Here is a 14,349-nt window from a genome sequence, read left to right on the forward strand (position 1 = left end):
CTCTTGGTGGGCTGCCTACGAGATCAGCCATATTTGTTTAGCAACACGAATAAAACCTGGACAAGATGCTTGGTGCTGAAGTAGTTTTTACTTCGTGCCATGGACTTCTCTAAACGCTTTATGGGTATTCTCCAAACACTACTCTCCTGGCAGGGACCAATCGTCCCCACTCTTCAGATGAGGAAACAGAAGCACAAAAAATAATGCTTCAAGGTCGCAGTTATACATAGCACAGTTGGGATTCAAACCCAGAATGTTGGACTCCAGAGCCTATAATCTTGTCTTAGCCTTAGAAGTTGTAATTAGTTAGAAACTGTATATCAAATATTCTGGGAACTAGACTGTAGTCAGAGTGTCACAGTAGGGACCCCAACACAAAGTCATACCTCATTACCCTGCTGGTCCAGGTCTTGTTCTTCCTGCTCCAAACAAAATTATAAAAGTCAGCTATAACTTAAGTTGAAATTCCACATGATTAAAAAACTATGAGGAGAAAAAAAACCCAATAATATAACAAGACTATCACATCTTAACTACAGGTTATGGACCCCAAGACTCTGTTCTGCGGTGTCCCAAAACGGATTTGTGCATCTATTTGAGAGAGCAGTGTCAAAGAGAAAAAGCACTGTTCTCTGAAGTTAAAAAAAAAAAAACACTTTCACATGGAGTGCATGCTAAAATAGTGAAATTAAACGTAAAATGACAATTTAAAATGACAACTAAATTTGATATGTTTGCCAAAGGAAAATGGAGAATCCTGGTGAACAGAACTTTTATTTTTTAGTCTCCGTTCAACAGTTCTAGGATAAAATTTTTCATATATTAAGGTAAGCTTACTTTTGTTTGCTCTTCTTAGATTATCTCCAAATAGGTTTTTTTATGTATAATTCACAACACCTCAATATTTATGAGTCTCTGGTTTACAGAATAAATTACAGATATGAGAACAGTGTAAAAATTTGAGGATCAAAATGAATTGTCACATTATAAAACAGTAACATTGTTCTGGAATCCCTGTAAGCATTATCCACACTGAATAGAACGGACGATTCTAGCCAAAGCTTTAACTGCTATAAATACAAATACCAGCAAAGCCAAATTTTTTCCAATTTTATAAAGTAGTCAATCCTTTGCTCAGGATTTCAAGAAGATATACTTAAAGCTGGGCTTGTTTTCAGTTGACAGAATAATTAGGCAACCATCTTAACTGGATAAATTTCACTTCTCGCTGGTTTTTCAACTAGGGCACTTACTTGGCACTTGAGCTGTACAGGCAGTGGACATTATGTAAGATAACACAGCATATATTCCTACAGAAAAATCTAGAGAAGCGCAAATTTACTTTCTGCTCATCTTCAAGACAATCCGAATTATTTGTCTTATTGTAACTGAGCTCCCACTAGAATCAGATAAAGCCTCTCCATAAAATTATTTTCTAAAGGCTTGTAAAAAACTTATATGAACACGACCATTTTTACACTTACATCCTGGAAATTTAGTCCTTTAGGTTGTATTTCTAAGAGGACTTTCATTAAGAATAAGGTTACCACTTGTCCTGGTTTTAGCACTTATGTGAACCTCGTGTCTCGGGAGCCCCGAGGTGGCTGGTGACCGTCTTGAAGCGAAAGCGCACACACGCAGGAGTGGTAGCCCTACCTTGTCGTCATGCGGGTCATTTGCAGCCAAGTCCTGTAACTCCGGACTTACAGCCTCAAGGGAGGGAGTTTCTTTCTTGATGCTGTCTGAAGCCCTTGGTCCACCTCTAGGTTTCTGGGGCTGTTTCTTCACAGGTTCATCCTTTGTTTTTCCTTTCTTCCCCTTCTTCCCCTTTTCTTCTTTGTTTGAACCTGCAGACTTTAATTCATAGAGGTAAAATAATGTCCTCTCTCTCTCTCTGACAAATAAATAATCTTTTAAAAAGGGGGTGGGGCTGGGTGGCTCAGTCAGTTAAGTGTGTGCCTTCAGCTCAGGTCATGATCCGAGGGTCCTGGGATCAAGTCCTGCATCGGGCTCCCTGCTCAGCAGGGAGCCTGCGTCTCCCTCTGCCTGCTGTTCCCCCTGCTTGTGCATGCTCCCCCCCCGAAAAAAAATCTTAAAAAAAAAATGTTGTATGTTCAATATTGTTTGTACTGAATCCCAGCATAGGATAGGCAGCGGTCTGAATGCCCCTTAAAAAGCAAAAGAAGAGGGCCACTGGGCGGCTCAGTCAGTTAAGCGTCTGCCTTCGGCTCAGATCACGATCCCAGGGTCCTAGGATCCAGCCCCGCACTGGGGTCCCTGCTCGGTGGGAAGTCTGCTTCTCCCTCTGCCTCTGCCTCTGCCTGCTGCTCCCCTGGCTTGCATGCACATTCTCTCTCTCTCAAATGAAATCTAAAAACAAAACAAAAACAAAGAAGAACATGGTTTTGGATGGTACTTACCCCCAGCAACTTCATGATGAGTTCACGTTCTTCTTCATCTTGGTCTTTGTATTTTTCTTTCATTTTTTTCATTTTACTCTACAAAATCAAAAGACTTTAGTTGGAAAAATTCAGCAGTTAAAAAAATGCCAAATGTTTGTAAAGAAAAGGTGCTCTTATTCTGTCAAAAATGCTGAGAAGATACCATTATAATAAGCAGTAGAGAGGCTAAAATGATGGATAAACCATACGCCTCACCCTCAAAGAGTTTACCATCTGGTAGAAGACGACGACACATGTCATGCAACATATTCTAAATGCAAACATTATTTCTAAGGTGATTCAGAGAAAGACTTCTTTCAGCTTTATCAAGAACTATGGGGGACAAGTAGAGTACAACTTGAATGTCTTAAAAGAAGTAAATTTTACAGGGAATACAAGAAAAGCAGGATTGTAAGATAAAGACACGACAGCGGAGTAGTAGCAAGTCCTTGCACTCGGTTGGAGACAGGATCCACAGAGAGAGGAAGAACAGGAGCCAAGGCAGCAAAAGCTAAGCTGGACAAAGGCTCTTAAGACTGAATTTTCTCAACTAAACTGGTGATTCTTTTATGTGGGCTACACATCCAAATTACCTAGTAATTTTTAAAACCATACACCTCTAGGCCTCTCCTAGATTTTTGTCCTTATTAATCTTCGCTGGGGCCCAAATAAAAAATTTATAAATTTTTGAAGATTTCTTTAAGCGGGACACAAAGAACTCCGAACTATAAAAGAAAAGGTTGATAACTGAGACTTCTAAAAGTCTATACTTCTGATTCCCCCTCTACATACAATGAGAGCGTCTATCTAGATGATCTGAAAGGGACACAGAACGGTGATCTCTACGTTCCCTAGAGCCTAACTAACTTTCAGTCAAAGGAAGCCACATAGGATTATTTTCTTTGCCTACATCTTCACTTAAACTTTAAAAAATTAAGAAGAACCAGGGCGCCTGGGTGGCTCAGTCGGTTGGGCACCTGCCTTTGGCTCAGGTCATGATCCCAGGGTCCTGGGACAGAGCCCCACATCGAGCTCCCTGCTCAGCAGGAGGCTGCTTTTCCCTCTCCTCCCAGCTTGTGCTCTCATTTGCTATCTCTGTCACTGTCTCTCTCTCTCAAATAAATAAAAGTAAAATCTTAAAAAAAAAGAACCTCACAACTTCATTTGTGAACCACAGAGTACTAACTTTAACAGTTCACCCCAAAGCTTTATTACCTTCTGTCCTCGTTTCATTGGCTGCACAGCTGGGACATTTTTGCTTGTGTTCTGATGAGTTTCAATGTGTAAAGTATTTTCTTTTTCTTTGTCCTTTACCTCTATCACTTCTAAATCCCCTGAGTCACTTGGAAGCTTTTTCTTCTTCATTTCCCTAAATAGAAATGAAATGGGAACATCTGATTCTTAGTGTCCCAAAATACAGGAAGGGGAACACGTATAATATATAAAAGATCATGGCTTCTGCTTAACTTCATAACCACCAGGCTACAGTATAAAAGTAGGGAAAATACAGCATATAGGAAAAAGCTAAAAACTTTTCTCTCATGGATTTATTCTTTCTGTCATCCAGGCCACACACTGTCACCCTTGACCTATCCTTACTCAGTAGCCTCCACACCTTGATGGCCAGGCACTAGGATTTGTAGTCTGTATCAGCATGGCCTTGGCAGATTTTAGTATTCAATAAAATATGTTGACAGGTTAGCTGAATAAATACACAGATAAAGATATACAGATTAAGGAGGAAGGAGAAACCCTTTATGACATTTTCTATGTGCAATCTCTTCTATTCCCAGTGCCACCACACTAGCCCTGGTCCTCATCACTTCCTACCGAGACCTTTTTTCAGTATTTCCCCCATAAACTGTTCTACATGAACTTCTAGATTAATCTTAAGTGTTTATCTATCTCACGTTCCCATTTAAAATCTTCCAAAATGTTCCTCATATCACTTTCGGGATGAGGTACAAAAATAGCTAGCTTATCATTCTAATCAGTTCTCCACTTTTGATCCAAGTTCACTTTGCCCATCTTATCATCTACCAGTTCACAAACATGAACTTTTTGCCCCTTTCACCTCAGTCTACTTATCAATTCCCCAAAGCACTATGCATATTGCTTCCAAATCGCTGCCCTGCTTTGTTAATGCTAATTCTCCTTGGAATCTTTGACCTTCTTATCTTCCATTTACCTATGGCCTGATATATCTTCAAGGTACACTTCTGATGGTATTCTCAAAATATCTGGACTCACAGCAGTTTCTGGCTCCTGAACTAGTGTATCCCTACCGTATGGCTCTTTTCCTGAATCCAGGACTTAAAAACGCCTTAAAGGCACAAGCTTTATTATATTTTACCTCTTTGTATACTCAGTATTAAGCATAGTGCTGTGTCCTCAGCAAGTGTGTTGAAGCTGTTTAATGATTATCTTTCTCAAACACAAGGGTTTATTATCCATTCCACTCTACAGTCTCTTCCTGGACTGCTTAACTAGCTTTATAGCCTTTTTTACCCGATAGTGATTGTCTCAGCTGTCCCTTTCCTCCTGCCTGCCTGCCTCCCGAGACCTTCTATGTTAAAAAAAAAAAAAAAAAAAAGTCTATTAAACGAAACTTTCCTATTTTCAAGTACTCTTGTTTATTCCTGTCAATATTATCCTAGAACCAGCCTATTTAATGCATATATTTACATAACAAAGGGTCTGTCTCATGTTACTTGACCTATCTCACCGACTGTAGTGACAGATTAGGGGCCTAAAACAGAAAAACCTATTAGAGCTGAATATTAAGAACTAAACAAGGTTTATGCTGAATCTTGGTAATTTTAATAAGGGAGGTCTTTAGAACCTCCAAGTCATCTGTCACAACTGAATTATCAGTAACCAAAAAATATTTACATGCTTTCCAGTTAGATAACACAAATATGTTTACCTTCTTTCCTTGGCTGACAAATGTCTCCGGCTCTGTAATTTACTGTCACTCTATTAAAATTAAAAAAAAAAACAAAAACACAAGCAAATACAAACAATAACATCACTACTATTAATTTTCCAGAAAGTAAAATTAAAAGTAGAAAATGATTCATGAGAAAGACATGATGTTCTTCACAAAACTTTGAAAATAGCTTACCGTATTAGAAGATTCCTCTTTTGAAGCCAATTTCTGGAGGGACCTATGAAAATAAACAGAAAGAGGCATCCACTAGCCTGTAAAAGGCATTCATTTACAAAGTCCACAAACATTCCCGTTATCATACCCTTAAGTACTGGCAATCTACAAATTTTCACATGCTGATAAAATTTTTAAAAATCATATTGCTCACCTCACACTTTTAAATATATTCTTAAATAGCGGATATAAATTGAACACTTACTATGTGCCAGGCACTGCTAGATGCTTTATATACGTATAATCTTCACCAAAACCCTATGAAGGGGGGGTAATATTCCATTTTCACAGAGAAAGAAACTGAAGCTCAGACACAGAGTAACTTGCCCAAGGACATACCCCAAGACTCAATTCTGGCCTGACTGCTAAGCTGTTCTTAACTATTCTAGTGATAACGCTTTTAAAACTATGATATTGTTTACGTGGTGATCAGGAAGACTTTAAAGATTAAAACGCTTAAAATTTTTTATGGAATTGCCTCTCTTACATTATTGGCATTTATACTCATATACGTGTTTCTATTTTGACCTACTTTGGCCACTTTTATGTTTACTGTATTTTTCTACCCTGGGTCCTGGAAATTTCTTTAGAGAAATCTACCCCCCAATCAAATAGTGAAAAGATAGTAAGACTACAGGACAATGGAGGGTAAAACGTCTAAAGTCAACCTTGGTATTATTTCAGAAGGATTAACTCTTCCATCATTGCTAGCTATAAAATAATAGTTTTTAATTACCTTTGGGGTTGAAGGTGGGACAAGTCAATGGTAGTATCAGGATAACTTAATATCTCTTCCCCTTCATCCTTCATTTCACCAACAGGTTCCTGGTCTTTTACTGCATCCTCAGATTCTCCTTCATCTTCAGAGCTTTCTTCCTGAACCAGCTCATCATTTAGCTCATCCCCACCACTCTGAATAGTGATATCCTCCTGGTCAGCCTGAGTCATGAGTTCCACTTCCACAGGGGTTGCATGTGATTCCTCTTTATCTCCTTCACTGCTACTGTCCCCTCCATCTGCAGAATTAGCGTAAGGAAAGTCAGAGCGATACCTACCAGAACAAAGCGAGACGATTACCTCGAAAACTTCAAAAAAGCATTCTGTTGACTCCGTTTCTCTAAAAGATCACCAAAAAAAGCCTGATTACCCCCAAAGGGCACTAAGACAAAAGGATACTTTTGTAACATGAACTGGTTGGAATAAATGCTCTCCAAGATACTTTATAAATTTCTTAGACATTGCAACCATTTCTACAATGAAAACTTGAACTTGTCTTGGTTAGGTATTTCCAAAAAGGAGGACAAGAGAAGTAATTCCATAAATTCTGCTGCTGTTACTGTAACTTGCACATGAGAAGTGAAACGAGATAATACATGTAATATAACTGGCACACAGAAGGGATTCACACTCTTGCAAGAGAAACACTGCTTAGCAGTAATAATACTTCTTAGCTGCCTCCCCTGTAAAAGGAGATGCCATCACCATCTGACAAAGACGGCTGTGAGAATTCCATTAAAAATAATGTAAACAGAGAACTTTGTACAGTGTCGGGAACATGGTGAAAATTTTTTTAAAAATCTTGTAATGCAACAGCAGTCATAAATGAAACAATGCAATACTAGTTCTAAAAAGGAATGACCCTAGGAGAATAACTGTAAAAACAATATAAAGGGTATACTTTCTCTAGTTCTTTTAGGTAGGTGCGTAAATTTATTCCAGCAACCACAGTTGCTTTCCACTTGAAGCAAGTGTATTATTAGATCAAGCCGAATTCTCATGTTTGAAATTACACTTGATATAAACTCAACTTTGTATCACCTCTAATTCTTAAATCCAGAAGTAAATGCTCATTTGTAAATATCTGAGTCTATCTCTGCTGAACATATTTACATTTGACCCATTAAACACTAAAGTTTTACTATGTATGTTTATATAGTATATTAGTTACAGAGCCAATTAAATACTTCATAATTCACTAGAGAAAGTATATTTAACACTTCCAAAAACAAAATTCAGTAAAACTCAATAGCAAGTGTTGTTCTGAAATTTCAATTATCCCAAAGTGGATACGATCCTCTAAGAATTCAGAAGATAAACTAGACGGTAGGAAACACTCTAAGCTACTTTATTAAAATCTGTAAACTACCTAGTTGATCCATTTCTTCTGATATGAGTTCACTTGTGCAACTTGCCAGTGTTTCCATGTCTTCATCCTGCACTCTGACTTTTCGTTCACCCCGATGTCTCCAAACGCAAGACTCATCTACCTATGGAAATAGTTCTTTTTCACTGACAGAACTTTAGGTAAGACTCATGAAAATCAGAAAAAAAAAGAACAAGGAAGCTGAAGAATACCTTAAAGAGGAAACTAAACCCCATCATTAGATATGAGGGAGGAAGGAAATTCTTTTTTCCTATAAAAGACAATAAACATAAATGTTAAAAATCCTTTTTTTCCATTTATGCCTGCAAATTGTCTGACACTGGTGGTGACATTTGTCTTTTTTCTGTTATGAAGGAACATTTCCCATTCACAGAATTTGGCATTCTGTATAGGAACAGGAATTAAGAAAGAAAAAATACGAATACTTGCTCTCATCTTTCAGTTAGTCAAGCCCTGAATAATCAATTTTTAGAAAAAAGGTCATGCTATACATTCTTACTCTTATAACTTAATGTGACATCACATTCTCATCAAGAAAACTACAAATGGAGATGACACGACAAATGCTAAATTTGCCATAGCAGCACAAAATATTCCTTATTTCATAACAGATTTCATATATGAAATCAGAATAGTTTCTGTTTTGAAAATATTATTAGCAATGGTCCTCAAACCTGTCTCCATAATCCACCGACAAGTCATTACCTCTGATCATGAAGCTTCCTGTTGTCAAATATTCTCCAGTTGGTGCTGTTTTAGACACCTGAGGAACACAACACCACATTATACTGCTGTCTTAAGAAATACATTTTAAAATTTTCACTCAATAAGGTCATATTCAAGTAAACAGCACTGTCTCCTAAAAAGTTTATAATTTAGTAAAATTTCTCAATGCTGAAGTGTCTCTTCGAAGACACATATACCTTTGTCAGTAACAAAGAAAAGAAATAATGAAGGATACACTACACCAATAATTTTCAAATGCCACAGATTAGAGCCAGAACTTGTCCAAATGTTTCCTCTGATTTGAGATATTAGGAGAAAAATAAGCACAGTTTAATAAGCTTACATCATAAAGCTGTATTTACTAAAACTGTATTTATTAAATAAAATCCTTTCCTGAGGTACTGTTTTTGGCGTAGTAAAATAACCTTTCATTTTAGGAAAAGATGATCGTAGATTTTTAAAAATATATTCTAATTTGGCAAAATAAGAAGAAAATTGCACAATATTTTAAAATTTTATATTATTGGGGCACCTGGTGGCTCAGTTGGTTAACTGTCTGCCTTCAGCTCTGGTCATGATCCTAGAGTCCTGGGATCGAGTCCCACATCAGGCTCCTTGCTGAGCAAAGAGCCCGCTTCTCCCTCTCCCTTTGCCCCTCCCCTTGCTCATACTTGCTCTCGCTCTCTGTCTCTGTCAAATAAATAAATAAAAATCTTTAAAAATACATAAAATAAAATTTTATATTATCTGTGAAACCCCCAAATGTAAGAGTATCTTTGTCATAGATACTGGAGGGATTAAAAGCACACTAATTTCACCCTTAAAAAAAACCAATTCAATAAAACAATTAAAACCACTTTTATAACACTACTGAGGCAGAAAATATAATCACAGAAGTAATATTAATCTCCTGAAAACACAGTATCACAGCACAGCAGAAAATAATGAATATAAACAGATGTGAAATTAAACTAAGGGAGGATAATAGTATTGAATTCTTTATCTTGCTGCATAGCTTTAGGACCTTGTAAAAGTACATCATTATCAACAGTAATTATTGAAAATGTGAAATAGTGATGTGAAGTCAAATATGGAGTGAAGTATCATCAAGTAAAAAAGCATTTAAGAAGGACAATTACTAAAACCAAGTGAATAAAAAACCACCGGATATAGCTATTTTTCAGGAAGGGCCAAAAGAGAGATCAGAAAATTCCAACAAAGATGAAGAGGAAAAAGATCTTCTAGGTCAGTATGCCAGTCATAACTGGAACATTCGTCATCTTGTGTAACTGCATGAATCATTCACTCCCTTCATTTAGGTGTCTGCTCATACCTTATGTTCCTAGAAAGGCCTTCCCTGACACTTCATGCAAAATGGTAGCCCTTCTCACTCTCTACTGCCTACTCTGCTTTAAAGAAATTTTTACACCACTTGTTACCAGATATTATGTATGTATTTTTCTCCACCATCAAAATGTCAGCTCAATCAAAATAGGCACTTTGTCTTGTTCGCTTCTATACCCTCAAAATTTGGTACACAATAGCTCTTTTTTTATTTTTTGGAAGCCCAACGCGGGGCCTGACCCCACAACCCTGAGATCAAGACCTGAGTTGAGATCAAAAGTCGCTTAACCTACTAAGCCACCCAGATGCTCCAGTGCAACAGCTCTTAAGAAATTAAGAAAAAGGACCACAGCCCTTATTACCTGATGATGGTACACCCACCAAGCACTAGTGATAACTCGTGCATCCCAAGCAGCACTGTAGCAAAGTGCCATTGTGCCTGCTTCAGTCAAGGTCCGAGGGGGAATGGGTTCTCCTGTAATAACAACACTGCAATGCTTCAGTACTCAAGTACAGACTTTCTACACAGCAAGATGTGAAAATTACATGCAGCATGACAGATCTGATCCTCCAACATCTTATATAATGATACCACATTTTAATTTCAATATTATATAAAGTTACTATTTTTTATTAACAATGTATTTACAACATCACTCACCATCAGGGAAATGCAAATCAAAACCATAATGAATTATCACCTCACACCTGTCAGAATGGCTAAAATAAAAAACACAAGAAACAACAAGTGTTGGCGAGGATGTGGAGAAAAAGGAACCCTTGTGCATTGTTGGTGGGAATGCAAACTGGGGCAGCCACTGTGGAAAACAGTATGGAGGTCCCACAAAAAACTAAAAATAGAACTACTCTATGATCCATAATCACACTACTGGTATTTACCCAAAGGATACAAAAACACTAATTCGGAAGAATATATGCACCCCATGTTTCTTGCAGCATTATTTACAATAGTAAAATTATAGGAACAGCCCAAGTTCCATCAGTAGATGAATGGGTAAAGAAGATGTCATGTATATATACACAATGGAATATTACTCAGCCATGAAAAAGAATGAAATCTTGCCATCTGCAACAACATGGATGGACCTAGAGGGTATAATGCTAAGCAAAATAAGCCAGTCAAGAGAAAGACAAATACCATATGATTTCACTCATATTGGAATTTAAGAAACAAAACAAAGGGGAAAAAAAGAAAAGAGACAAACCAAAAAACAGACTCTTAACTATAGAGAACAAACATGATTACCAGAGGGGAGTTGGGTGGAGGGATGGGTGAAATAGGTGAAGAGGATTAAGAGTACACTTATCTTAATGAACACTGAATAATACACAATTGTTGAATCACTAATTGTACACCTGAAACTTATGTAACACTGTATGTTAACTATACTGGCATTAAAGTAAGATAAACATAAACAACAACAAAAATATATTTACAAAGCAGGCTTTTAAGTGGTCTAAGTAAATCAGAGAAGAAATGCCCTCTCACTTATATTAGTAACTCTAACTTCATTCCAGATAGAATAATTTAGAAAAGTCTATTCAAAGTTTTAAGACTTCCAGAATTACTAGAGATCACCTACATCGTCAAAATGAGAAGCATATTAGTAATATATCCCTACAGCTGGATGCCAAGTATGCTTTGTGATATAGTTCACATACCATAAAATTCACCCTTCTAAAGTATATAATCCAGTGGTTTTTAGTATATTCATAAACCTATATAACCATTACCACTAATTCCACTACATTTTCATCATCCTCAAGGAAATCCTATGCCCATTAATAGTCATTCTCCACTTTCCCAGGCCCTGACAACCACAAATATACTCTGTCTCTATGGATTTGCCTATTTTGGAATTTCGTATCAATGGACTCAAACGTGTCTGCCTTCTTTAACTTACCATCATGTGTTCAAGGTTCATCCCTTTTAGAGCAATTACAAGTACCTCCTCTAAGACTGAATAATATTCCATTATATCGATATAACACATCTTCCTTACTCATCAACTGATGAACACGTGGGTTGTTTCCATTTCTTGGCTATTATAAATAATGCTGCTAAGTATATCTGCAAAGAAGTTTAGTGTGGTCATGTCTGTCTACAGAACTAGGAGTGGAACTGCTAGGTCACATGGTAAATTCTACGTTCAACTTTCTGAGGAACTGCCAAACTCTATTTCACAGTAGCTGCGTCCTTTTCAATTCCCACCAGCAGCATATAAGCGTTCCAGTCTCTACATCCTCACCAACACTTGTTTTATTTATTTTTTTCATTGTAACAATTCTACTGGGTGTTAAGTGGTATCTCATTGTGATTTTTATTTGCATTTCCATAACGATGAATGATGCTGAGGATCTTATCATGTGCCTGTTAGCCATTCTTAAATCTTTGGAAAAATAACTATTTGGCCCTTTTGTCGTTTTTAAATTGTTTTTTTTCCTTTCTATTGTTGAGACTTCAGAGTTCTTTGGATACTGGTTCCTTATTGGATAAATGATTTGCCAATATTTTCTCTCATTCTGTGGGTTATCTTTTCAGTGTCTTGATAGCAACCTTGAATTAATACTTTTAAGTCCAATTTACCTGTTTTTCTTTGTTGCTTATGCTTTTGATGTCTTATCTAAGAAATGACTTCCTGATTCATTATGAGATTTATGCCTTATTTTCTTCTAACAGTTTTATAGTCTTAGCTTATAAGTAAAGGTTAAGTATTTGAGTTAATTTTTATAAATGGTGTGAAGCAGGGGTCTTTTATTCTTCTGTACGTGGGTATTAGTAGTCCAAACACCAGTGAAAACATTATTCTACCCCACTGAATGGCTTTCATACATTTGTTCAAAGTCAACAGACTATAAATGAGGAATCTCAATTCTCTTCACTGATCTACTTGTCCATCCTCATACCAATACCTCACTGTCTTTATTACTGTTGCTTTGTAGGAGGTTTTGAAATCAGGAAGTGTCAGTCCTCCAATTTTGTTCATTTTTAAAAATGATTTGGTTGACCTGGGTCCTTTGCATTTCTGTGTGAGTTTTAGGATCAACTTATTCATCTCTGCAAAAAAAAAAAAAAAGGCAGCTGGAATTCTGAAAGGGATTATATCAAATCTACAGATTAATATGGGAAGTACTGCCATCAGAACATTAAGACTTCCAATCCTTACACTAGAAGTCTTCCCATTTATTTAAGTCTTCTTTAATTTCTTTCAATGATGTTTTAGTTTGGGGTGTTTGTCTTGCAATTCTTTTTTTTTTCTTCTTTAAAGATTTTATTCATTTATTTGACAGAGAGAGAGACAGCCAGAGAGAGAGGGAACACAAGCAGGGAGAGTGGGAGAGGAAGATGCAGGCTCCCAGCAGAGGAGCCCAATGCGGGGCTCAATCCCAGAACGCTGGGACCATGCCCTGAGCCGAAGGCAGACGCCCAACAACTAAGCCACCCAGACGCCCCTGTCTTGCATTTCTTTTTGATAAATTTATTCGTAAGTATTTTATTCTTTTTATGCTATTATAAATGAATGTTTTATTAGTTTACTTTAGTACTATTCACTGCGAATATACAGAAATACAACTGACTTGGGGGCACCTATGTGGCTCAGTTGGTTAAACATCTGATTCTTGGTTCTGGCTCAGATCATGATCTCAGATTGTGAGATGGAGCCCTGAGTCGGGCTCCATGCTCAGCAGGAAGTCTGCTTGAAGATTCTCTCATTCTGCCCTTCCCCCCACTCATGTATGCACACACTCTCTCAAATAAATAAATTTAAAAGAAAAGAAATAAAACTGATTTATATATAATGACTATGTATCTCAAACATTCTAAACTTGTTTACTAACTAACAATTTTTGGTGGATTCCTTGAGGTTTTAAATATATAAGATCATGCCATCTGCAAATGGAAATAGTTTTACTTGTTCTTTACCAATGTGGATATTTTTTATTTCTTTTTATTACCTAACGGCATACTTAGAACTTCCATACAAGGTTGAATAGAAATGACAAGAACAGACATTCTTATCTTGTTCCCAAACTTAAGGGAAAAGTTTCCAGTCTTTCACCATTAAGTCTGATGTTAGCTGTGGGTTTTTCATAAATGTTCATTACCAAGTTGAGGAAGTTCCTTCTAGTGTTAGTTTGTTGAGTGTTTCTATCACAAATGGGTGTTGGATTATTGCCAGAGGCTTTTTCTTCATCGACTGAGATGATCATGTGGTTTTTGTCCTTTACTATATTAATACACTGTACTATATTGATTAATTTTCATACATTAAACCAACCTTGCACTCCTGGGATAAATCCCGCTTTGTCATGGTATACAATGCTTTTAATATGCTGCTGGATTCGGCTAATATTTTGTTGAGGATTTTTGTGTCTATTCACAAGCAATATTGGTCTGTAGTTTTCTATTCTTGTGATATCTTTGGTTTTGTTATTAGGGTAATACTGGCCTTATAGAATGAGTTAGGAAGTTTTTCCATCTCTTCTAT

At 36.9% G+C, this 14,349-nt stretch overlaps 1 protein-coding gene across 1 annotated transcript in view; it reads right to left on the reverse strand.

Moving 5' to 3' along the window:
- NEMF (nuclear export mediator factor) overlaps positions 1–14,349 on the reverse strand; it is a 49,370-nt gene that overhangs the window by 3,450 nt on the left and 31,571 nt on the right. The window contains exons 19-29 of the mRNA XM_026513680.4: positions 10,201–10,313; positions 8,474–8,531; positions 7,960–8,018; positions 7,751–7,871; positions 6,341–6,620; positions 5,566–5,608; positions 5,368–5,417; positions 3,657–3,810; positions 2,421–2,498; positions 1,657–1,854; positions 387–419 (exon numbers count right to left, since the gene is read on the reverse strand). Coding sequence (XP_026369465.1) covers positions 387–419; positions 1,657–1,854; positions 2,421–2,498; positions 3,657–3,810; positions 5,368–5,417; positions 5,566–5,608; positions 6,341–6,620; positions 7,751–7,871; positions 7,960–8,018; positions 8,474–8,531; positions 10,201–10,313 — 1,187 coding nt within the window. The remainder of the gene's footprint in view (positions 1–386; positions 420–1,656; positions 1,855–2,420; positions 2,499–3,656; positions 3,811–5,367; positions 5,418–5,565; positions 5,609–6,340; positions 6,621–7,750; positions 7,872–7,959; positions 8,019–8,473; positions 8,532–10,200; positions 10,314–14,349) is intronic.

This window comes from Ursus arctos, unplaced genomic scaffold (genome assembly GCF_023065955.2).
Source record: "Ursus arctos isolate Adak ecotype North America unplaced genomic scaffold, UrsArc2.0 scaffold_37, whole genome shotgun sequence".
NCBI lineage: Eukaryota > Metazoa > Chordata > Mammalia > Carnivora > Ursidae > Ursus > Ursus arctos.